This window comes from Nothobranchius furzeri, chromosome 2, assembly GCF_043380555.1.
Source record: "Nothobranchius furzeri strain GRZ-AD chromosome 2, NfurGRZ-RIMD1, whole genome shotgun sequence".
NCBI classification, from domain to species: Eukaryota; Metazoa; Chordata; class Actinopteri; order Cyprinodontiformes; family Nothobranchiidae; genus Nothobranchius; species Nothobranchius furzeri.
Genome location: NC_091742.1, coordinates 81,470,124 through 81,496,804, shown reverse-complemented (window position 1 = coordinate 81,496,804; position 26,681 = coordinate 81,470,124). Strand labels below are relative to the sequence as shown.

The window sequence follows — 26,681 nt, the reverse complement described above, 5'->3', positions numbered from 1 at the left end:
AATCTATCTATTTATGACTAGCAGTTAGCTTATTAACCCATTCTGAACAAATGTCTTTTTCTTTAAATTTGATTTGTTTAAAGAATTCTTAAATTAAAAAAAAAATCAGATCTCTCTCTCTAAAACTTATAAATAACGATTATTTTCATCACTTTCAAAAACCCAACACACAGTTTTAGCAAGAAGAATCCAGAAACTACAGCATTTAATGATTAGTGACAAAAGGAACCGGTCTCTGATTAATCCTGAGTGTGTCGTGGAAAATTCACTGATTAAACAAAGACAAGCAGAACAAAGCATCTCTTTGGGTTTAGGGATTTGAGTATTTACCCATTTGAGAAATCTGTGATGACAAAGGGAAGGCAGGGGGTGGAGTTTGGGTGTGTCGCAATGAAAGTGGGAGGGACTACCTGGAGGCTCAGGAAGAATCACCTGTTGGTGAGATTCAGAGGAAAGTGGGAGCAGTGAAGGACGGCAGAGCTACTCAACAGAAAACAATCATGCAGAGTAAGTTAACTACTTTACAAATAGATCTAGATTATTTACTCAATGGTTATTTTGATGCTTTTAGGGTATTGGTGTTTATTTTATTAACAACAGACTGCAGGAAAATCGTCTTTGATACAAGATTGTAGAAAAATGACTCAGTGATGAATATTGAAGCCTATTTTTATCATCTGGTAAACGTCTGCATAGGGGCTGGTGAGCTAAATCATGAGCAGGTGACTAGTCTGCATAGATCTTTTTAAGTTTCAGAGACCAGCGGTTTAGATTAGAAGTAAGATAATAAGAAGAGGAAGTCTGGTTTTTAAAGAATATTATCAAAAAAGTATTTCTTTTGTTTTTGTTGCTGACTCCATTCACACAGCAATGTACCAGAAAGTCTCGATTGTCTGCATTCCTCAGATTCCTTCAGCCAACGACAGACAAGTTTAAAAGCACGCGTTTGGACCACTTGTCCCTTAATAGTATTTCTGTAGGTCTACATATAACCGAATCATAAAGTTTGTCTCAATAATCTCATGTAAGCCAACTTTGCTGCCTCTGTTGGTTCAAATGTACACATAAGATACCAGAGTCAACTTTACCATTGGCTCGTTGCGTCTGTTGGGCAATCACAGCTTCCACCACCCACCACCACCCCACCCGACCCCCCATTCTGTTAGAATGCAAGTTATTCTCATTAAAGTTGCTGTTTTGAGCTGGGGGGTAAAATAGCAACCAGGCAGTTTAGATTCAACATCAAACGATGACGGCAGACTGGGGGCTTGGCTACCTCCCATACATTTCAGCAAGTAGTTTAACTATACGTAAATGGATACACACTCAATCCTAAAAGTTGATGAGATCTCCAGATGAAATGTTTTTTTAAGCCCAACTCTCATTGAAATGATTAAGCTACTCTCAGGTACCACAACAACTTTGCCACAGTAGTGACAGCCATTTTGGTGTTTGCAGAGTTTCCTGGGCTGTGAAAGCCATCTTTGACTCCAGAGAGAAACGGAAGTTACGGTGTAACTATGGTTCTGTGAGTTCCTGGATGACTGCCAGTGGCAGTAAACAGAGTGGATGTATCTCCTCGCGCTCTGCGCAGGTCGAGTACTAATGTAAACAAAGTCACGCACGTGACACGTAGCGCACCTGGTCGCGAGTCTATAAATTACGCGCCGATAGCTACGTTCGGGTCTCCCGGGATCTTCTCGCCCGAGAAGTTCCGAGTGACCCCTGTGACTGGCAGTCATCCAGGAACTCACAGAACCATAGTTACACCGTAACTTCCGTTCTGTTTCGTTCCCTCCTGACTGCCAGTGGCAGTAAACAGAGTGGATGACTTATGCCAGAAGTGTCACGAGGAACATAAAACTCACCGTCACTCAGGAGGTAGCCGCCAGAGGCAGCACCGCCGAAGCGAGCGCGGACCCGTGGCCAACGTTGAGGCGGTAGAAGCGTGCAAACGTGCACGGAGTTGCCCAGGACGCCGCAGCACAGACGTCCGCCAGTGGCACACCTCTCATCGCCGCCCAGGATGTAGCAACGCTCCTGGTGGAATGGCACACGATCCCAGGGGGAGCCACGGCACCCACTGCCGCGTAAGCCATCGCAATGGCGTCCACGACCCAATGCGACAGCCTCTGCTTCGAGAGGGCCCGACCCCTGTTCACTCCTCCGTGACAGACAAACAGCTGGTTCGACTGCCGGACAGTGTTTGTGGCCACAATATAGAGCTGCAGTGCCCGGACCGGGCACAGCAAATTCGCCCGCCGTTGTTCCTCCGAGTGAAATGGGGGAGGGAAATACGCCCCCAGCTCGATTGCGGCATTCACGTAGCCCGCGGGCAGAACCTTGGGAAGAAAGGCGACGTTGGGCCACAGCGTCACCCCCGACCCATCTGCCTTCCACCGCAGGCAGGCGGGGCTGATGTCCAGTGCGTGCAGCTCACTGACCCGTTTAGCCGACGTCACTGCCAAGAGAAAGGCGGTTTTCACAGACACCACTGCCAACGGGGCGGTAGTCATTGGCTCAAAGGGTGGCCCACACATGGCCCGCAGGACCAGGGGAAGGTCCCAAGCAGGTGCCGGCCTGCACAAGGCAGGACGCAACCTTCTCACGCCCCGCAGAAACTGGGTCACCAAACAGTGAGCCCCAATGCTCCTGCCATCCACCAAGAGGTGGTTGGCCGAAATAGCCGCCAGGTGTACCTTAAGGGTCGAGGCGGCCCGGCCCTTGTCGAACAGGTGCCGGAGGTACCGCAGAACCTCATGCAGGGAACAAGAACCAGGGTCCACGTCCCTGCCAGAACACCAGGTAGCGAACCGCTGCCAACAGCGAGCGTACGTGGCCCTTGTAGACGGAGCCCTGGCACTATCCAGCACCTGCTGGATGGAGGGCTCTAAGCCGACTGGGGGCTGCCTGCCCCTTTCAATGGCCACACCGTGAGCCGAAGATGATCTGGGGACGGATGCCAAATCCTCCCCTCCATCTGAGACAGGAGGTCCCGTCTCGCCGGCAACCGCCATGGCTCTCCATTCAGCAGACTGAGAAGCAATGGAAACCAGAGCCTCATGGGCCAGTCTGGCGCCACCAGAAGGACCTCGTGTGACGAGTCCCTCACCCGATGGAGGGTTGGTAAGATCAACGGAGACGGCGGGAAAGCGTACAGCCGAACCAACGGCCAGGCATTGGCGAGGGCGTCCATCCCCAGAGGGGCGTCGGCCTCTGCCAGGTAGAACCACAGAGAGCAATGTGTGCTGCTCCTCGAGGCGAACAGATCCACCTGGGCCTCTCCGAACTGATGCCACACCCTCTGCACCACCTGAGGGTGCAACCTCCATTCCCCCGGGGGAAGACCCCGCCGGGACAGGCAATCCGCCACCGAGTTCCTCCACCCCGGAAGGTGCAGCGCCCTGATGGAGGCCAAGCGAGGGTAAGCCCAGGTCAGCAGCGTCTGAGCCTCCCTCAACGATCGCAACGACCTGGTGCCCCCCTGATGGTTTATGTGGAACACCGCCGAGGTGCTGTCCATCCGGATGAGCACGTGCTTGCCCCGCAGAAAGGGCAAGAAGCGCCTCAGCGCCAAGTAGACGGTCTTCAACTCCAGGACATTGATGTGAAGCCGTGCCTGACGGGGGCTCCACAACCCCTGGACCGACCTGCACTGCCAATGCGCCCCCCACCCCCGGGGTGACGCATCCGTCGTGACCACCTCCCGTCTGGCGGGAACCGCGCCAAGCGGGACGCCGAGACTCAGGTAGGCGACATCGTCCCAACGACGCAAAAGAGCCACACAGCTGCTCGTGACCTCCAGCTCGACCCGTCGGTGTCGCCGGGGATCCAGGCGGAAGCCGTTGAACCACCTCTGCAAGGGCCGAAGGTGGAGCAGCCCGAGAGGCACCAGTGCAGAAGCCGAGACCAGCATCCCCAACAGTCGCAGCCACACCTGGACCGGGGGTGCCGCCCCAAGGCGAAAGGCCCGGAGCAAGGACCGAATACGGACCCTCCTCTGCTCGGTCAGCCTCGCCTGCATGGCCACAGAATCTATGGCAATGCCGATAAAATCCACCCGCTGAGTCGGAACCAGAGAACTCTTCTGCAGGTTCACCGTCATCCCCAGCGCCTCGACGTGGGCAAGGACCCTGGCCGTGGCCAGACCCACTTCGCGACACGACGGCGCGCAGACGAGCCAGTCGTCGAGATATGGCAGGACCTTCAACCCCGTCCGACACAGGGAGCTCAGGGCTGCCTTCAAGCACCGCGTGAAAACTCGGGGGGCGAGAGACAGGCCGAATGGCAGAACCAGAAACTGGTACACCCTCCCGAGGAAAGAAAACCGCAGGTACTTCCTGTGCCCCGGATGGATCGGGACATGGAAGTATGCGTCCTTGAGGTCTATGGTCGTAAACCACTCTCCCAGACAAACCACCTGAAGGACATCGCGAGTCCGAAGCATGCGGAAGGGCAGCACCTTCAGGAACCGATTGAGACCCCTGAGGTCCAGTACCGGCCGCAGGGGCCCGTCCTTCTTGGGCACCAAGAAATACGTCGAATAAAAGCCGTCTGCCTGCAAATGCGGCGGAACGACCTCTATGGCCCGTTTGTCCAGGAGCACATCTATTTCCTGCATCAGGATGCTGACCCGTGCAGGATCTGTGACCAAAGTCACCCTGACCCCCGAAGGGGGTGGGGGCCGACGGCGGAACTGCAACCTGTAGCCCTGGGACATAGTCCGAACCACCCAAGCGTCTCCGCATTGGGCCTCCCAGAGGGCCAGGTGCTGTGGTGTAAATCTGCCCGCCGCCGGCCCACAGCCCTCAGGCCGTGTCCCGACGCCTGTTTGGGGCCCTGGGGGGGCGGCGGCCCCTGTCCTGCCCCGAGGATCCCCGGGGCGGGGCCTGACCTGCCCCCGAGCGTCTCCAAGTCCCTGCCGCAGCCGCGGCCTGCTGGGCGACCTGCAAGGGGGCGGCCGGACGAAACCGGCGCCGAGGGTCCCGTGCCCCTCGTGGCCTGGACTGTGGCATGGGGAGGACCCCTGCCCCGCTACGCCCACTCCAGGCCTCTGCGGCTTGTCTGGACTGCCGCCGACGTTCCAACGCCCGCTCAGCCTCGGGCCCGAACAACTGGCCCGGCACCACGGGCAGACCGCGCAGGCTCTGTCGGCAATCATCCGACACCGGAGCCTGCGCCAACCAGACCCGACGGCGAGCCACTACCAGCGTGCCCAACAACCGACCAAGCTTCCTGGACATCAGCCCAAATGCTTGCAGGGCTGCGTCGTTCGTATCGCCCAGTGCCATCCCCGCTGCGCCCGACTGCAGCATCTGGGACTGGGCTAGCAACAGCACCGACAGCGAATTGCTGGTGCGTGCCATCCGTGCCCCGATGTCGTAAGCCCGGCACAGTAAGCTGTCGGTCACCCGACACTGGGTGCTCGGACAGCGGACCCTGTCCCTCAATGCCTCATCCGGGGAGAGCACCAGAGAGGCAACGCAGTGGTCCACCGGGGGCATGCGGTCCAACCCGTAGGTTCCTGCCTCCCGCATCTATGCCAGGGTCCTGGCATCCCTACCATGGTGGGAGAGCTGTCTCGGGTCCCCCCAGCACCGCTGCAGCTCCTCCACAAAGGCTGGCGATGGTGGGACCTGAAACGGGGGCGCTGAGCTATGGAGAGACATCCCCGAGTCACCGTGACCTCCCAGGCCCGGGGGCTCCATCACCAGCCCCTGACTACGGCCAGGAGAGGGGCCCTCCTCCTCGAGGGACTTAAACTCAGAATTTGAGGCCCTCACAGAGATCAGGTCGTCCGGGCCCCCCTCGTCCGGGGCTCTGGTCAGCAGCGCTTTGAGCTGTTCCACCTCCGCCCGCAAAGAGTCCACTTCCTGGCGAGAGGGTTGCGCCACACGCCGCTTCTTGCGCCTCGGGCTGCCGCGTTCCTCAGCCGGTCTATCCCTCCGTCTCCCGGAACACGGGCGAGGGACACCAGAGGGCGGCAGGTCTGACTCAAACAGGAGGCACTCCACTTGACGTAGCCTGTCCTCCCGCACCGCCAGCGGCAAAATGCTGCAGTTCATGCACGGGTCAGTCAGCGCCTCTCTGAGGTGACCGACGCCCAGGCACTTAGGACACAAGTCGTGGCCGTCCTCCACCTGGAGGGGAGCCCCGCATGACGTACACTCCAACATCCTTACCGGTGTGGGAGACGCCAGCGACTCCACAGGAACTGAGCGAGGACTTCGAGGAAAACTGAAGAACGCGATTCAGTCCTGGAGTTGTAAAACAACGCACGTGTGTGTGTGTCGGCTAGGTAATCTGAGCGTGCCACCACCACGGTCAGAACGTCCAGCCCCACTCACCGGTAACGTTGTAAAACAACACACGTGCGTGTGTGTCGGCCAGGTAATCTGAGCGTGCCACCACCACGGTCAGAACGTCCAGCCCCACTCACCGGTAGCGTTGTAAAACAACACACGTGCGTGTGTGTCGGCTAGGTAATCTGAGCGTGCCACCACCACGGTCAGAACGTCCAGCCCCACTTACCTGTAGCGCTCGCCGGCCGCACTCACCTCCCCTTTCCACAGGGGAAAACCTGCGACCGCCAGCGAGCCCTATCCGAGCCGGCAGCGGCGGTCCGAACGGCGCCGGCCGGCCACACCACCCGCACTCGGTAACAATTAGCAGATAAATAACAGCGTCAATCCACCGCCCCAGAGGGCTCCTTCGAGCGCTCCGACCACACGGTCCCGGGCAGGAAGACGCCAAGTAAAAACAGTACTCACCTCTCAAGACCGATAAGATCCGAATCACGGACTTACGGAGCGATTGACCAGCGAAGCACGCCAGGCCAACAGCGAGAAGATCAAAGAGACCCGAACGTAGCTATCGGCGCGTAATTTATAGACTCGCGACCAGGTGCGCTACGTGTCACGTGCGTGACTTTGTTTACATTAGTACTCGACCTGCGCAGAGCGCGAGGAGATACATCCACTCTGTTTACTGCCACTGGCAGTCAGGAGGGAACGAAACAGAACTGATGTGTAGATCCGATGAATAGTTTTACAGATTCTTCTAAATTCAGTTCTGTCCACTGGTTACTAGAATATTTTCTGACCGTTTTTTGCTAATATCTTGGATTAGGGCTGCACGATATTAGGAAAACCTGCGATATTCGATAACAATGATTGCGATGACGATATTACTAAATAAATAAAAACTTAACGCAGGAACAAAAATAATGAAAAACAAAAAAATTAAAAAATCATAAAAATGAGAAAAGCAAAAGGTGTGAGGAAATGGAAAAAGAAAATAAACAAGAAAAGGCATTCCGTTAATCCTGGGCAAAGCAGAATCAGCAAAAAGAGCAGAACAAAGCTAACTCAGGTGTTTGCTAACCATCAAAATTAAGTGCGGTCCGCCTCCGGGCGGACATCTAACCTATGAGAACCAACCCAATTGGCCAAATGGATGAAGAGCTCTATTTGCTTTGTTAAAAAACCATCATGCTTTCGTTTGACAGAATGCATTATGTGTAGCAAACATCTGTGCTGACCAGTCATTGCGATATTCATCTGTTGTTTGCGATATGAATATTGTGCATGCTGATATCACAATAACGATATATTTACAATATATTGTGCAGCCCTACCTTGGATGAACTGCACAAAGTATGTGTGTGAATAAAACCCCAGTTTTGAACCACATTTTAGCTCCAAATTTTCTAAGTTGCAAACATTAATATATTTCCCAATGCCATTTAGCTGTAGCAGCCATCTTGAATCAGCATCAGTAGTAAATGTCCATCCATTGATCTTTTACTGGCAGTTTGAATAAAACACACCTAGTGGTTTATGAGATATTTTTCTTGATCAGATATTGCATGGCGTGGGTGTTTCCTTGGTAATTCCTGGAGAATTTGGTGTCACGTTGGTACACAGAGGTCATCCGAGGTTAACTTGGGCTGTAGTAGCATTTCAGTTTGATCTACACAAATCAGACATGATGAAACAAAGATAAACATCGCTTCATTCATGCATGCCACCATCTTACTTTGTTCTGTTTTGTTGTTTGGACATATTGTTGCGGCTTGTATATTGTATGGATGTGTGGGTTTCCTCCAGTTTCCTCCTGCAGACATGCATGTGAGTTAATAAGATACTCTAATTTGTCCCTACAATGAGTGTCCGTCTCTGTATATGGCCCATAGTCATCATCACTCACTGGTGAAATTCATCTCCACATTTGACCCATTCCCATGGAGGGGAGCGGTGAGCTGCAGCAGTGGCTGCGCTCGGGAACTATTTGGTGGTTTAACCCCCGAATCCAACCCCTTAAAGCTGAGTGTCAAGCAGGGAGGCATTGGGTCCCATTTTAAAGTCTTTGGTATGACCGACCAGGAATTGAACTCCAATCTCCCAGTCCCAGGGTGGACACTCTGCCACTAGAGCTGAGGAAAATAATCAAATAATTGATGCATCGAGATACGGACATAAATTATTCTGCATCGTAGAAGAGTACAAGAGTAGTTTTTTTTTTTTTTATGGCTGCACCAGCGCAGCATCCAAATCTGTCAGAGCGGGTGTTTGTTCTCCACATTTACCAAGTATTTTTCCGCCTTCATGTGGTACTGCAGGGCTGAGCACTGGAGTTGTAACCTGAGACCGAACCTGAACCAAATCAGACTGACCGGTTCTGTTGGATTTGGGCCGACAATTATGTTAATTGAGCGGGTTGCACAGAGAGAGAGAGAGAGAGAGAGAGAGAGAGAGAGAGAGAGAGAGAGAGAGAGAGAGAGAGAGAGAGAGAGAGAGAGAGAGAGAGAGAGAGAGAGCTCACACAAGAGAGAGGATCTGCGGACGCTCCTCCAAACACACATTATTATTTTCATAATGTAAGTATTATTTCTCCTGGAAGCGCTCAGTCAGACCGAGTGTTGTGATGTCGGGAGTTCCGGATCTTGGGGAGGGGGCGGGGTCAGTGACGGCAGCTGCAGCTTAATGATCTGTCTCTTTTATTTAGGGACACAGAGAAGTTAAAAGGAGAGAGAAATAGAAGATAGAAGTTCTTGTTCCACATTATTCTTTTGTTTCATGATGATAAACTGATGTTAAATTAAACTTAAAACAACTGGGAGGAAGCTTTGGTTCATTTTAGGTTACAGGAGATCTTGTCTCCTATCTGCTCCTCCAGAGACAGCATGGACATGAGGGTTACATGGTGAGGGTCACACAGGACAAGTCAGTGGAAAGGTTTGTAGTTAGCTGGTTAGTGAATGAGATCCATCATCTGGGTAATTTAATCCTAATCCAGCCCACAGACGTTAAACACTCATATATGAACCCATTATGTATTTTATTATTGCATTATGTGACCTGTAAGTTTTCAGTACTTTTTTAGATTTTGTGAGTTTTTGCAAAGTGTGTTTTTCTCAGCCTGAGGCGTGGTGTTGAACGAGGAAACAGATGTTTTACTTTGTTAAATCTTCTTAAACGTTTAAAATGTTTTGTCCTAACCTGTTGTGAATTGAGAGCTATTCAGGGATGGCAGGTTGTGTCAATTAAGTTTTTGATAAAATAAAAAAATAAAATGCTATTATCTGACATCTTCTGTTTATCAATGAAAACAAATCAATATGAAATAATCGTGATGCATCGGGACATTGAATTGAATTGAATCGTTGACCCAATAATCGTAATCGAATCGGGAGACAAGTGAAGATTCACACCTCCCCTTCCCCTTCCACAGCGCCTGCAGGATAAAGACACCAGCTCTCTTTGACCATCTGTGTGTGGTGAAGAGAATGAGGGTGTTTGATCAAAAACGTTACATGTCTCTCTGTTCCCTCTGTCTTCCAGGAGTTGGCTCTCCGGGAGGCCGTGTCCTCTCTGAAGACCAGTTCACCTGCTCCATCTGTCTGGAAATATTTGTGGAGCCCGTCTCCACACCATGTGGCCACAGTTTCTGCAAGGCCTGCCTACAGGGCTACTGGAACCACAGCAAGAAGTTCCAATGCCCCATGTGCAAGAAGACCTACTCCAGAAAGCCCGAGATGAGCGTCAACCGGGTCCTGGCTGAAATATGCACCCAGTTCCAGGGCCTGATGACGGCTGCAAGCCCAGCAGGAAGTCCAGCACGAGGGGCAACTCTGACTTCAAGCTCAGACCCGAGCCACAACAGCTCTCAGGACCCCGGGGAGTTCGCCCAGCCTGGAGAGGTTTCTTGTGATGCTTGCATCGGAAGGAAGTTAAAGGCCATCAAGTCTTGTGTGAACTGCCCTGGGTCATACTGTGAGACCCATCTCAGGCATCACAAAAAGGTTTTCTTTTCTTTTCTAGCTTTACTCTTGAACTCACCCGTGTTTATGTTCATATCTGCGTTGGACCACTTAAATCCATTGACTGTTTCATCCAGGTCAAAACTTCCCATCGACTGATTGAGCCCACCCTCCACCTAGAGGAAAAGATCTGCAAGAAGCACGAGCGTGTTCTGGACGCTTACTGCCGCACGGACCACACCTGCATCTGCGCCGCTTGTTCAGACACCACGCACAAATCCCACGATGTTGTCTCCATCGACCACGAGTTCAAGAAAAAGACGGTAAGCTATAGCGGTAGTCTCTTGTGAAGCCTACTTTACATTGATGTGATCACACTTTAATTACAAAAAGCAGATGTTTGGTTTTCTTTTTGCAGAATTATCTGGGAAAGAAGAGGTCAGAGCTGAAGTACCTGATTAAGGAGAGAGCCAAAAAACTGGAGGAAATCAAGCAGTCCATCAAGGTTATCAAGGTGAGTCCACGGTAGACTGTTGGGGAGTGTTATCAAAACCAAAATCTTCATCGTTTGTCTAAAACTTGATTTAATTCTTGAAACCTATTTGCTCGTCTTTGAATGGCTCAGATGGACCAAATCAGGTTTTTTTGAACATTAAAAGTGTTTTTTGCAAATCGATCTATAGAAAGATGGATAGATTAAATTTAAATTACTTGAAAAAATATTAGGCAACCCCTACCAGAGAGTTAGCCATTAGCTTGTAAATCAAGAAGGGCACAACGGCTATTTCTCTGAAAGGAGGCTACCAAATAACAAGGTCAAAAATATTTAGTTACAACATTGAAATGTAAAGGGAGGGTATGGGTTCCTGAAAAAAGCTGTTCGAGGAAACTACATTTGAGAAACAAAAAACACAATTCAAAGGTCCGACCCCCTTTTCTCCTGGCTCCTCCATTTAAGCCCCGCCTCCAGAATAAAGGTGAATGCCAGACGCAGTGAATAGTGTTGGGAAACCATAAAACCATAACTTGCCTAGAAGAAATGGAGTCACCATGGCTAAGGTTTGGAGCCCTTTGGGTTCCTTAGGTTGCACCCGCGTTCAAATGCAGCACCAAACCACACTCTGGCCTTATTCCGCTCTTCATCAGCCTTTTTCCTGGCCATAGCCTTTTCAAATGTAGTTTTACATTTTGGTTGGCACATTTTTGTTGTATCCTCTGTCCCAGTAATTTGAGAGAGGTAAGTGGTTGCTTTTGAGCTAAACTACGAAACTGAGACGCAACACATGTCTATGCTCCATTTTGTTTTATTCAAAAGAACCCAGAAACTTCCCTGCTCAGGCGCAAAATACAGATTTTTGTCCAGACAAAAGTAATCGATCACACAGTCATCGAGCACCCAGTACTCTGTCAGATAAACTGCAAAAATAACATGTTTTTATACTTTAGTACTGCATTTCTCTATTCCATGCAATAACAACCATGACAAAAATAGTTATAAAATATTGTATGGCTCCTTTTTAACTGTATAAACTGGTCTCTTGAACATATTCCTTTTTGTAGCCTATAATCTGTCACAATACTCCCCCTCAAAATAGATGTTTTCCCCAACATCAGGACATGAACCACACAATAAAACTCTTGTGGCATTTCAACCGAATACAGTCACAGACCGGACTGCAGACACGTATTGTCCCAACAGTCCATGACAATATGGAGAACAAACACATCACACTTATCACGTAAAAAAACGAGAAGAAAAAAATAAATAAACACAGTACCGTACCATCACAGCCCATCTTAAAGATGTGAGGCCGGCAAAAGTGCAGCCCTTAAACATATGGATGTATACTGTCTACCCACAGCATGTTCTGTTCCAGGTAATAAGGCAAAGACTGTATGCAATAACAAATTGGTGTACCCAATGTATCAGAAGTGAATACTTTAGGTTTTCTACAGTCATGCTTGGGTCTTTGAGTCACTCCATGGGCAGGTTCATTGAAGGAACATGAAAAAGGCGAGTGAGAAGAAGGAACCTCAAGAGGCTGAACTTCAGCCTGACCAATGTCATCTTCGAATGGTTCCTCAACCTGACCAATGTCATCTTCGGATGGTTCCTCAACCTGACCAATGTCATCTTCGAATGGTTCCTCAACCTGACCAATGTCATCTTCGAATGGTTCCTCAACCTGACCAATGTCATCTTCGAATGGTTCCTCAACCTGACCAATGTCATCTTCGAATGGTTCCTCAACCTGACCAATGTCATCTTCGAATGGTTCCTCAACCTGACCAATGTCATCTTCGGATGGTTGGTCAGCTTCTGTAGCTCCAGGTTCTGTCCTCCTCAGCTCGTCCACAGGCCCATTGTATTCCTGCTGGGCCGGTCCCGAGGTCTCAGCTGGCTGTGGGGATTCAGAGTTTAAACGCGGACAAGGAACCGGATAATACTCATTGTCCTCGTCGTCCTCGTTGGAGTTGGCCTCTGGTGTCTCAGATGACCTGGCAGAATTTGTTTGCTTTGGCCGAGACTGCAAGGGAGTTTCCAATGGCAAATGGTCACATGGCAGTAAGAGATTTCGATGCAAAGTTCTAGACCTGCCTTTTCCATTTTCAGGTTTCAGTTCATAAACAGGAATGTCTTTACTCACTTGACGGACAACTGTATGAATAACATCCTCCCAATGATTTCTCAGTTTGCCTGTCCCCCCAAGTGGAGTCAAGTTCCTAACTAAAACGTGATCACCAGGCAACAGGGCAGAATACCTCACCTTCCTGCCATACAGTTTCTTACTCTGAACAGCAGCTTTAGCCACATTTTCCCGAGTGATCTCAGAAGCCTCTTTCATATCCTGCCTCCACCTTTGCATGTAGCTTTGATGGTCAATATGACCCTGGTCTGTATTTGGAGATAAATTGAACAACATGTCCACTGGTAACCGCGGTGACTGTCCTTAAAGCAAGTAAAAGGAGAAAATCCCATCACTCCACTCTTCGTAGCGTTATATGCATAAACCAGTTTATTCAGGGAGTCTTTCCAGTTACCCTTCTGTTTCTCAGTGAGTGTTTTCAACATCTGAATCAAAGTGCGGTTAAATCGCTCGACTTGCCCGTTTCCCTGTGGGTGATAAGGGCTGGTTCTTGACCTTGTAACTCCACAGTATTTCTGCAGTTGCGCAAAAAGCTGATTCTCAAACTCACCACCTTGGTCATGGTGAAGTCTCTGTGGAAACCCAAACTTCAAAGCATAGTCATTAAAGATTTTGTCTGCTGCGGTTTTACCAGACTTGTTTGTGGTGGCATAAGCCTGGGCAAAACGCGTGAAGTGGTCCACAATAACAAGTACATACTCATAGCCACCCTTACATTTGTCCAAGTGTAAGAAGTCCGCAGAAACAAGTTCAAAAGGCTCAGTAGTGACTATGTTTGTGAGTGGGGCTCTAATCCCGTGACACAGTTTCTTGGTTTTAAGGCATACACAGGTTCTCATCACATAGTCCTCTATTTCCTTTTGCATGAAAGGCCAGTAAAAACGGTCCCTTACCAAGGAAGTAGTCCTCTCTATCCCTTGGTGGCCCTTTTCATCATGCAGTTCTTTTAACACAGTCACTCTGTGTTTTTCTGGTAGCACCAGTTGTCTTCTGTGTGTTGTTTGTCTACACAAAACTCCCCTGTCACCAGTGTTGGGAGTAATGCCGTTTAAATATAACGGCGTTCTTTTTTAGGTGACGGAATAATCTAATCAATTACTTTTCCCACTGTTGCAACGCCGTTACCGTTACTGGGGATGGAAGGTTGTGCGTTACTATGTGCTTGTCGAACGCTGAGCAACAGTGTGAGGCTTTCTGACAGCCACTCTTCAGCTGCAGCCAGGGAGAGAGACGTGTCGGTAACGCACTTACAAACACGATGATGATTGGCCAGGTGGGCGGAGACCCTAATGCCGTTTAAAATAACCACGTTAATAAAAAAGTTATTTCTTACAGTAACGAGCCAACTAATTAATTACCCTCTTCTTTTAACAAAACGATCGTTTCTGTTACTGATAAGAAAATGCGTGCGTTAAGCTGCGCGGTGTGTTGAAGCTGTCATCAGCTGATCAGGAGCTAAAGAGGGAGATGTTTTCATCCAAGAGCATCACGGTCCGTGAAGAACGAGGAATACGTGATGAATATCTACGGCTGCAGACCCGCAGATTCGTTGCTGTAGGCGTGAGTCTGCGGGTCTGCAGCCGTGCCCTTCTTAGCGTGATAGTGGGACGTCCCGAAGGTCCGCTCACCTACGAGGCAGATGTCCTGATCTTCTACCTTCCTATATCATCCAGTCTCAGACGTCATGGAGCTCAGGTGTCATCAGAACTACCTGTGTGTGTTTACCACCCAGCTTCAGCTATTTAGAGAGAGAGTGAATAGGAAAGAGGGAAATCAGTGGATCCTGAGGAAGTTGGAATAGGTGGGGAGAGCCGAATAAAGAGAGAGTGGTGAAGAAGGTCATCCAAAAGCCAGCTTGAACAGGTGAGTTTTCAGCTGCTTTTTAAAGGAGACCACTGTGTCCACTGATCTCAGGCTCAGGGGGAGAGAGTCCCAGAGTCTGGGGGCCACAGCAGCAAATGATCTGTCACCTTTGGTTTTTAGCCTGGTGCTGCACAACCAGTAGGCTTTGATCACTGGACCTCAGGGACCTGCTGGGTGTGTCGGGACTAAGAAGATCACCAATGTAAGATGGTGCTTGTCCATGTAAGGCCCTATAGACCAGAACCAGGATCTTGAAATGAACCCTGAAGTTGACTGGCAGCCAGTGAAGCTGGAGGAGAAGCGGGGTGATGTGGGTGTGTTTGGAGGACTTGGTCAGAAGCCGAGCACACGCATTCTGAACCACCTGTAGACGGTTCAGGGAGGTTTTGCTCAGACACGTGAAAAGAGAGTTATATTAGTCTAAGCGTGAGGAGATGAAGGTGTGGAGAACTGTCTCAAGTTCAGATGAGACAGAATGGGACTCATCTTAGCAATGTTCCTGAGATCTAAGAAGGAAGAGCGAACAAGAGAACTGACATGAGAATCCAGGGTGAGAGCTGGGTCAAAGGTCACGCCAAGATTCCTGACGGAAGGTTTGGTGTGGGAAGCAAGCTGACCAAGAGAGTCTCTGACTTTGGGAACCAGCATGTCTGGGGCACAGATGAGGATCTCAGTCTTATCTTCATTCAGCTGAAGAAAGCTCCCAGCCATCCAGGCTTTGATAAGAGTCTAAGCAGGTGTGTAACAGCTGCAGCTTAGACATCTCATGGGCCTTAAAGGAGATGTACAGTTGGATGTCATAAAGATGGTAGGAGATTCCTTTGAAGGAGCTCAGGATGGGCTGAAGAGGAAGCAGATAGAGGAGGAAGAGCAGAGGCCCCAGCACAGAACCTTGTGGGACACCATGGGTAAGGGAGGTGGTGGAGGACCTAAACTTGGAGACGGCCACAGAAAAGGAGCGCTCAGAGAGATAAGAGGAGAACCACTCCAGAGCAGATCCTGATAGGCCTACCCGGTCTCTCAGCCTCTCCAGTAGCAGGTGATGGTCAACAGTGTCAAAGGCTGCAGTCAGGTCCAGCAGGACCAGAACAGAACAGTCTCCTGCATCACTGTGAGTCAGAAGGTCATTAGAGACCCTAAGAAGAGCTGTTTCAGTAGAATGAGCTCTACGAAAACCTGACTGGAAGCTATCATAGATGTTATGTTCATCAAGAGCAGCTGTGAGTTGTTTAGCCACAACCTTTTCCAAGATCTTGGAGATGAACGGAAGTTTAGAGATGGGTCTGAAGCTGCTATGGAGAGAGGGGTCGAGACTCGGTTTTTTACGAAGCGGGTGGATTACAGCGTTCTTAAAGTAAGCAGGAACCTGACCAGAGACCAGAGAAGCATTAATTATAGAGAGCACGCTGGGACCGATGGACAGAAAATTACCTTTAAACAAAGATGAGGGTAAGATGTCGAGGGGGCATGCAGAGGTCTTCATAGAGTTAACTAGTTTGGTTAACTCAGGCAAAGAAACAGGAGCAAAGCTATCTAGGATGATGGGCCTGGTTGGAGTCGGGAGAGGCGGCGATAAGGCTGAAAGAGAGATGCTAGATCTAACCTTATTGACTTTGTCCACAAAGAAAGACAGAAAGTTCTCACAGTCTGCAACAGAGTGGATGGAGGCTGTAGGAGAGGCAGGACAGACGATGCTGCTGATGGTGTTAAACAGCACCTTGGGGTTCCCTTTGCTCTGGGACACCAGGTTGGAGAAATAGGAAACCCTAGCATCTCTGACTGCAGATTTAAAGGATGTCAGAAGATCCTTTATGTGCAGCAGATGGACGTGGAGATGGGTTTTCTTCCACAAGCGCTCAAATGTCAAGTGATGCTCTGGGTGCAGCCACACAAGCTGTCAGCCATCAGGATGAGGCTAGTGCAGCCTGGTCTATGGGTATTTCAGTTGAATAGGCCACATTTTCTGCCATATTTCCTGCTGTGATGCATCTACGTAACACAATTTAGTACGCTAGCTAATATTGCTAGCCCAGCTCTGGCTTTGCTTCCAGTTCACCTGCTCTATCCGGAGAACGTGTGATTCGTACACATATGGGGGTATGTGCAGAGGGGGGAGGGGCTATCAGAGGTCAGTTTGATGGACTGATCATGGTCCAATGGTGTTCAAAACAATTGGATGAGGTTTTTCCTGGATTACCTGTTTCTGAGGCGATTAATACTTAAAAAAGTTTGCAACCTTTTGGTTACCATCAGCATGTGAATAGCATTTCATGCCATGTGGCAAACAATGCTCCAGAACATCTCCTACCCATTTTTTTTTTAAATGCCGTGTCTGACTGGTTGAACCAGTCAGGTAGCTTGCTAGCTACTTTCTGAGTGCCTGTTAAATATTTACTCTGCCTACAGTCATAAAGTCTGTATGATCCTTTAAAGTTCAAAGGCTTAATTACCACCATCTGATTGTGGCTGACTTATGAAGCATGAGCTGGTGTTTTGTTCAAAGGCACTTTGATGGTATCTTCACCCGTAGCTGTTATCTGTGTCACATCAATTGAGCTCCGTAGGGAGAGGGCTAACGGGGTTTTTTCTTGTGCACACTGACTCGTATCACATCTGAGGCTGTCCAACCAGTGAAACCAGTGTGAACACTCACCATCTGTGTCTCATTGCCTGCTGATTTTACCCGTAGCATTACTGCAGTAAAATGTGTCTCTAGACAAGAGCGTAAGGAATGGAGGATCACATGCCTAAAAGGGGTTTTCCAAACCCTGGAAACAAAACAAAACATCATCATGTAGTCTGTGGCCCAGAGTCCTTCCTGCACGAAACAGATTGTTTTTCAGTTTATTATTTATTTTCTCTGAACCATGTCGTTTATTGGGTTTTGTGAAATTGTTGTTTTTTTTTGTTTTAATCTGCTTTGTCAGATACACTGAAGATTCGGTTACTGCAAGATAACATTATCTTCGTTTACTGTACACACACACACACACACACACACACACACACACACACACACACACACACACACACACACACACATGCACACACACACACACACGGACAAGTAATGTGTCTAATGCATAATAAAGTATCTATGACATTATAATATCATATTTGATTCATTATATATCCTGTCCTGTCCAATCCATTATGACTACTGCGAAATCCATTGATGCATCCATGCTGCTCAGTACCAGAAATGAACTGATCTCAGTTACCAAAAGAGCCAATCAGCTGGCAAAGATGCTGCCTATGTTAAGCACTTTGTGACTCTGTGATAAGTGCTATATAAATAAAATTTACTTACTTACTGTTGAACATGTGAGCATGCAGAACTTGCTAAAGTACGTGACTCAGTTTGAGGAACAAAGTAGAATCCAACTGTTATTTATTTGTTGTTGATGTTTACAGAACCTAAATACATCTGCATGGCTTTAGGCTCAGGGCAGAGTTTTATACGTCAGACCGACTAGATCATGACCTGTTATTAATAATATCATGTGGTTTTTACACTAATCAGAAAAATATGTAATGAACATCCAATTCTTAGAAATAAAATAAATATAAAAATTAAAAACGACATATTCTTATTTTCAATAAAATATTAGTTTTCTGTAAAGACTTTTTATATTTGATGTTGTCCAGCTTAAGCAGATATTTAACAGAGCTGAGCTGTGGGAGAAAATATTCAAACTTTTTAAACCTTGTTTTCTATCACGTACTGTGGGTTTAGTGTACTTATTAACTTTCTATTAATTATACAATTATAAATAACAGGTCACTACAGTCTGGGCATAGAAAGTATTTCAGTAGGAACTAAAGGTTGGTTTATGCTTGACGCGTTCGCGAGGTCCGCACAGCTCCGCTCGGCGAAATTGCGTCATTTTAACAACCACGCCCCTCCACCGCGCCTCTGCACGGCCCAAAATTTCCGCAACGCGCACCTAGGAAATTTTATAACCACGCGGACGGTCGGACGCGGAAAAACATGGCAGACCGGCAAGAAGTAATATGGCAGAGGTTCGTAAGTACAGACATTTGTATGATTCAGCTCTCAAAGATCACCGTGATCAACATGTTGTTAATAATTCTTGGAGAGACATAGCTCGCACTGTCGGAAAAGACGAGGACGCTGTTAAAAATGCTGGAATGCCATGTTGTAAACAGTAATTTCTACTTCTACTATGGTGTAGTGTTGGATGCATGCTGTAGAGCTCCATGCTGCCCCCTACAGTTTGGGAGAATATTGGCTCACCACATGAACCATAAACGCTTGTGAAGCGTGTTCCATCCGCGAGCTGCATCACCAAGCAGAAAGTGAATGTGTCAAGCATAAACCAAGCTTAAAGCAGTAGCTCATCAGCAGCAGGTGATCAACACCGGCCCAAAAACACAACAAAAAACAAATAACACCGACCAGACCGGCCCACCGGGTATTTCTCCAGTCTAGTCCTCCTGGTTACCTGTATACGCTGCATACGCTGCATACCCACGGTTTGCTCCACTGGCTGCAGGTATTAGAAGAAGAAAATATCATTTCTATAGCGCCTCTCAAGATAAAAATCACGAGGCGCTATTAGGTATTAGGTTTGACCCAGCACATTAGGCGCTTCTTACCTTGGCTAAACTGAAGCTATTTATTGTTTTAGATTTGAGTTTATTTCTGGGATACAGGAAAGGCCACATGTCTGGATAGACTTGTGTTTCTCTCTCTCTCTCTCTCTCTCTCTCTCTCGCTCTCTCTCTCTCTCTCTCTCTCTCGCTCTCTCGCTCTCTCTCTCTCTCTCTCTCTCTCTCTCTCTCTCTCTCTCTCTCTCTCTCTCTCTCTCTCTCTCTCTCTCTGTGTGTGTGTGTGTACAGTAAACGAAGATAATGTTATCTTGCTGTGTGTGTGTGTCATCAGGGGTTTGGAGGGGGGTCAATTATGTAACTGCATACCCTTCTGGAAATAGATAGTTGAGACCCTGCCGGTAGCTAAAGGAAATCAAAAGTAAAATTTGGACTCACACAGAGGATTAAGTATAAAATAAAGAGCTTAGTGAAGTGGTGAACTGGTCCAGGAGCATGTGACGCACTTGTCCAGTTAAACAACTGCCAACAACCCCTGGTGAGTCACAGAAGAGACGTTTGACGTAAAAGACCTGGAATCTGTGAAACTCAGCTCTTCTCACGTTAGTTTAGTTTATGGTTAATATCGGTTATTTTAATATTTTGTAGTCGGGAAACGTCAGACACCAACCTCCAAGCCCCCTCACCAGTAAAGATTTAGGTTTTAGATCAATAAAATGACGTAGTAAACCTTTCTACATCTGAGTCAGAATGAAGGATTTTAAATTGCGTTAGATTTTAGGGTTTTAGTGTAAATGCTTCTGGTTTCACTGGAAGAGAAACCAGAACTGAACTCTTCCTTTAAGAGAGAAATAAAAGCATCAAGCAGGAAAGAGACAGTAAACAGAAACCTGAGCTGATTTTACCATTTAGAATTAATGATCTGATCTGAAACTGACAAATCAAAATTTATCCTTATTTATTTTCCTATGAATTTAGGAAACTTAGCTTATATAAAGATAAAGACTAAAACACATACATATGTGCTAAAATGTGACAAATAATTTAAAATTGTGAATTTATTTTTTAAACATCCGACATGTTTTCTGATTGTCCAAGAAAAAAGCAATAAAGGGTCTTCAGAAGGTTTTTTTTTGTTTGTTTGTTTGTTTTGGACCTAATTTTCACATTAACTCAAACCTGCTGTTTCTACCAATTCTGCCCTCATTAGGGTTTCTTGTTCATTTTCGTTTTCCTTCACATTGTTTAATCTATTTTTTTCCCATTTTTTTAAATATATTTCAAAATCCTTTATTTTTGTTTTCTGTTGTTGTGAAGAGCCGTGCAATTTTTATCTTGAGAGGCTCCAGTCCAATCCAATTTTATTTATATAGCGCATTTAAAAACAGCATGTCAGCTGACCAAAGCACTGCACAGAGTTAAACCTAAAAAGCCATTCAAAATACACATACATACACATTAAACGCAGATAAAAGCTGTCATAAAATAGAAACACCTAAAAACAATACAAATGTACAAAACAGCCCCCATGTGGTGGGGGTGTTTTTCAGCTGCAGGGACAGGACGACAGGTTACAGTTGAGGGAATGATGAATGCAGCCAAGTGCAGGGATATCCTGAATGGCCCAGCCAGAGCCCTGACTTAAACTTCATTGCCTCTAAAATTAATTTAACTGATTTTAGCAAACAGCTGCAATATAACATAGTGAAACATTGACGAGGGTCTGATTACCTTCAGAACCCACTGTTCATGGTGGTGGAATAACTCACACATTGAACAGTATTAAGTAAACAAAAGTCTCATGCAACATTGTACAGGTTTAAAAACAGGAAAGGCAGCATTCCAACACATCAGTGCGGCTTTATTGTGCAGAGTTGTTTTAAATACTGGGTATAAGTTGTTGCCCATCTGGCTGGCTGTGCACCACTTCCTGTCTTTAGAGACTGCTCGTTTTAAATATTTCGCATGCAAGTCTGTTCATTACTGTAGACGAGTAACTGCTAGAACATGTGCTGTTTTTAAAATGCCAAATTTTAATGTAGCAATAAGGACTTTGATTTGAGAGATAAAATTTGAATCCATCCAAAGTCTGTAAGACGTTTTTTCCCAGTTAGCTTTAGAAGTCCAAATTTAAATCGCCTCACTGTGGGTAGCTAAAAGCTTTTTCATCTGAAACATGTTGGAACCCCAAAGGACTCTGTTCATCTGTCTGCAGGCCAGCGCTCAGAAGGAGCTGGAGGAGAGCTGGCAGGTGTACGCCGAGCTGCAGCGGCTGGTGGAGCAGAGTCAGGCTGATCTGGTGGAGCTGATCGCCACCAGGCAGCGGGAGGCAGAGCGCCACGCCCAGGAGCTGGCTAGAGGTCTGGAGAACGAGCTTAGCCACCTGAGGAAGAGGAGCAGCGAGCTGGAGGCCTACGCTTACACCAAGGACAAAGTGGTCTTCATCCAGGTAGTCCAGGGTTTTACATCACTCACACGTTCACAAACACTTTTTAGTTAATGTAGAGGAGATCATGAGTCCTAGGAGTGATTAAGATTGGTACATTCAGTCTGATTCGATCTCACACAGAGTCTGTGCTCGTTGTCACCTGGGCCCGAGGCCACGGACTGGTCAAGCGCCAGCGTTAACACTGACCTCTATCTGGGAACCATCCGCTCCTCCGTCAGCTGCCTCGTCGACAAGTTCCAGGAGGAGCTCAAGAGACTGTATGGAAAAGGTGACTGTGATAATCAGCACTTTTCTTACATTTCCTGTCTGAACACGTAAGACTCTGTCATGGACTTTACTTGGATAACAGGAGAACATTGTTTGTATAGTTGGCTAAAGAAAGCCAACTCCTCACTGACTTTCCTCTGATGACAAAGTGATGTTTGCGTTTTCAAATTTGTGTTTGATATTCTTGAGTTTCATCACAAAAGTCTGGCTCATCTCTGGAGTCCTGAACATATTGGGGGGGGAGAAGAAGCAGGAATGTTACTCTTAAACACGTCACAGGTGTTGAGTCTTAAATCTATAGTGGCAAATCTGCAAAACAAGCTAGTTTAAAACATTTTTCATGGCTCATGACAACGTTCTAACATAGAACAGCTATAAATAAATTGTGGAGATAAAAAAAGTGGTTCTCTTGCACTTGTCTAAAACCCTCCACTAATAACACTTCTTGGACTGAAAGCCACTGTTGTCTGGTTGTTGTCACCAAACCACCACACTTCCCTGGGTCCTCCCCTCATTACACACACTCGTGTGAGAGGATCTCCGCTCAATAATATCAGAGAAGGAGAAACAGCCGGCTGCTACCGCTTCAACTTTAGGACAAATTACCAGAGTCCCCCAAAAAGAAAAACACCATCAGCAGTCAAGGAGAACAAAAGACGTTTGGACCTAGACAACAGCAGCTGGTGTTTAGCTCTATCTCATTTCCTCTAATAATGTGGGTCTACGGTTAGCGTTCTGGCGGAAGCGTCTCAGAGAAGATACCCGAGAGGAGGGGCGAATGTTCTGTCGTTGTGTTTGCATAGAAAACCTAGCTTGTTCTGTAGATTCGCTAAAGCAGCTTTAAGTCACAAGAAATGTAAACCTATGAAAACAACGTGACTGGAGACAAAAAAAGACGAGACACAAATTAGTTGCGACTAAATTTTAAGTGGAATCAAGACTAATTGTACTAAATGAAATTTTTATGAAATATTTTGTGAGGGGAAAAAATCTCCACATTTGGATTATTTTAGGCTATAGAAGTGACTTATCTTTATGTTCCCCACCGTGTCCCAGAATGCCTCGTGGACCTGATTACAGGTCATTGTGTCGGGTTACCTTCACACAAAACACTCTGGAGTTCTTTGTTCACATGAACCACACCGAGGTGGAAAGGGTTCGACTTAAACAGACTTGGACAACAGCAGTAGTGAAACAAGTACTTGATTAATTTTACTTAAGTAAAAGTACAGGTAAAGGGGTAAAAATACTTGAGTAACATAGAAGTGTGCTGTCCCGACTATTTGTGATTTTTAGGTTCAGGTTTTCTGTTTCTGTACTTTTCTTCTACATTTAACTGCACTAGTTTGTATTTTCTACTACATTTCTAAAGAAAATTCAAAAGCAAAAGTACTTAAATTTGAGTTTTGTTCAACTTTTTCATTACCACCAACGAATACCAGTATCGGACGGACCAGTATGCTGGGAGTCCACCTGAAAATTTGCATACTTTCTTCATTTTCCCCATGATTTGGATAAAACGTGATTACATAATCGTATGTAGTTGGATTCGTCTATGAGCTGTCAGTAAAACAGGATATGGTAAATGATCTGTATTGGTATAGTGCCTTCTCAGGGTTCTATAACCCCCCAAGGCGCTTCACAACACAATCAGTCATCCACCCATTCACCCCCACCCCCACCCCCCCAAAATAAATCAGCCTTATTCCATGAGCTGTGGGAGTTTCAGTGGGTCTATCTATTTTATTTATCTCACATACAAACAGGCTTTGCTTTGCACCCATTTGGATTATCTATGCAAATGTACCCATCCTCCCTTGGCTGACACAACCCACACTCATAACCCAAATCAGCCATATGTAGGCCAATTTGGTCTCTGGAGTCAGAATGATGGTGAGCAGCGCACTGACACACACACACACACACACACACACACACACACACACACACACACACACACACACACACACACACACACACACACACACACATGATGGTGGGTGACGGTTAAGTGCTCGCCCCGTAATCGGAAGGTTGCAGGTTCAAGCCCCGTTCAGTCTGTCGCTGTCATTGTGTCCTTGGGCAAGATACTTAACCCACCTTGCCTGCTGATGGTGTTCGGAGGGAATGGTGGCGCCAGTGCTCGGCAGCCTCGCCTCTGTCAGTGCACCCCAGGGCAGCTGTGGCTACATCGTAGCTCATCCCCACCAGCGTGTGAATGTGTGTGTGAATGGGTGAATGATTGTGTTGTAAAGCGCCTTGGGGGTTCAGGACTCTAGAAGGCGCTACCTCAAATATAGGCCATTTACACACACACACACACACAGAGGATGGTTGAACAGATGGGAGCTGCTGCAGCTCGGCTGCTGACCGCAGCACGTGTCATGAGCGTTTACAGCTCTGGGATGGAGATACACGTTTAGCACCCGCTGTCACCATCTGCTCTGGCTTTGACTGACTGGCTGATTAATTTAGCTGTTTTCTCTGTTTCAGAGCTCAGAAAGGTGCAGAACTATGCAAGTGAGTAACACCTTCACCTTTTTCTGGATGGTCATATGTTATTACCCATTTGTTAGGAAGATTAATTTCTTCCACGTGACCACAAGATAGAGCCACCTCTTTGCTGTAGATGTGAGCTGATTCTGTTAGCATGCGTGCTGTTTATTCATGTGTCAGATCTACAGACCAACATGTTATACATTTGGAGGTTGAAGTTCTATTATTAGATTCCTGCTTTGCTTCTTGTGTCCAGGTGAAGTGATTATGGATCCGTCCACGGCTCAGAAGAACCTGGTTGTGTCTGATGATGGCCTGCAGGTAAAATACGACGAGCACAAGGGTTCCCACTCGGAGAGTACAAAGCGCTTCAGCCCAGCCCTCTTTGTCTTGGCCCGGGAGGGGTTCGGGTCTGGCCGACACTACTGGGAAGTGGATGTGTCGCGTAAAACGTCCTGGACCCTCGGCGTGGCTCGAGCCTCGGCCCGTCGCAAGGGCGAGATCAGTCTGAACCCAGAGGGCGGTTTCTGGTGCCTGTGGCTGAAGAACGGGGAGATGAAAGCTCTGGCCGTGCCCCGCCTGCCTCTAATGCTGCCAACCAGCCCCACCAAAATAGGAATCTTCCTGGATCACGAAGCAGGTCAGGTTTCATTCTACGACGTGAAGTCACGGCTACACCTCTACACCTTTAAGGACAGCTTCAACGAGAACGTCCACCCCATCTTCAGCCCCTGTCTGGCCCAGGACGGGAAGAACAGCTCTCCTCTCATCATAACCCATATTAAACACAGCTGAGGAAGTCATTTACTACGTCCTCGTCTCAGAGTCTCTGTACCAGAACTGTCCTTGTTTGTAAAGTACCAACGGTCGGGGCTTCACGTCTGCATGACACTCTCACAGACTGTTGAACGATTATTAGTGTTGTACATTTAATCCCTCAGAAGCTGGGGGAATTTTTGCAGCTTTTCTCACGTCATGAACAAGAACCTGTGATGTAAGAACACCATACCCGACCCTTACTAATTTGAAGGTCCGAACCACTGAATAACAGCTGCTGGAATCAGATCCAGGTAAAGATGCAACACCTTTAGTGTTTTCATCAGTAAACTGAATTTATCAGGCATCAACCTCAGTCACCCTAAATGTCCTGTCTAGAGCCAGCTACAGGATCCAAATGAAGCTGTATACATTTAAATTCATAGTTTACTTATAACTTTTTATTAGGAACGTTTTATATTATACCACAACTTTTTTTTTCCTGGAACTGCTAAAAAAATTATTACTGATCACTTTAATTTCTTAGCCTGGGAATAATTACTGTTTTTATGTATCATGGGGTAATGAGTAAAGCAAGTTCTAATGTGTTTTATGTGTTTTACCAACACACAGTAAGGATCAGCTGAATCCTCTAGACCAAAGGTGTCCTAAAATTTAAGATGAGGGCCAACACGGTTAAAGCTCTCATGAACTAGTTTTTTCAATACATTTGTTGCGATTTGAATGAATGACTTGTGAGTTGTTATCTGAGGGGAATAAAGGTCTGGCGCTCCTGTTTCAGAAAGTTAGCCGGAGCAGAGGGGGCCGGAAAACGGCAGGCTTTGGAGTTTTACTCATTATTTCCTGGTATTATGACGTCTTGCCTCTGATCGGCTAACAGCAGCTTAACTCTTCCAATGACTGTTTGCAACGTTCATTTTATTTTATTTATTTAATTCCAGGCTTTTGGCATTTTAAATAATGCATGTTAGTATTAAATGCCTGAAAAGGAAAATGATGTTTTATCTCTACAAATAAAAGAAGCCTGAAGGAGTTCTGCTGTGTGGTGGAGCCGCTAATGAACAGCTTCTGCTAGCCAATTATGGCAATATATTTTGGTATATTTTTCCTGTGATATATCAATATTCAAAAGCTGTGTATTGAATTTTTGGAAGAATTTACATGCAAAGATTTTCTTTTCTTTTGGTGCAATTCAGATGCTGACCACTAGTTGGCAGCAGTGTGCAGTTGGTTTTGTTTCCACAACTGAAATGTATGTCCCTCTATCATGAATCAGATACCTCATGTTAAAATATCCGTTTGGACTGTTTATTGAATTTTCCTACAATAAACTCAGTGTAAAAAAACA

The 26,681-nt window shown here is 47.0% G+C and overlaps 1 protein-coding gene across 1 annotated transcript; it reads left to right on the top strand.

Moving 5' to 3' along the window:
• Nucleotides 1–380: 380 nt before the first annotated feature.
• Nucleotides 381–26,681, top strand: btr12 (bloodthirsty-related gene family, member 12). The gene is made up of 8 exons (XM_015946306.3): nucleotides 381–507; nucleotides 9,843–10,303; nucleotides 10,399–10,584; nucleotides 10,680–10,775; nucleotides 21,560–21,793; nucleotides 21,914–22,061; nucleotides 24,554–24,580; nucleotides 24,813–26,681. The coding sequence occupies exons 1-8, from the start codon at nucleotides 501–503 to the stop codon at nucleotides 25,349–25,351; spliced, it is 1,698 nt and encodes a 565-aa protein (XP_015801792.3). The 5' UTR covers nucleotides 381–500; the 3' UTR covers nucleotides 25,352–26,681.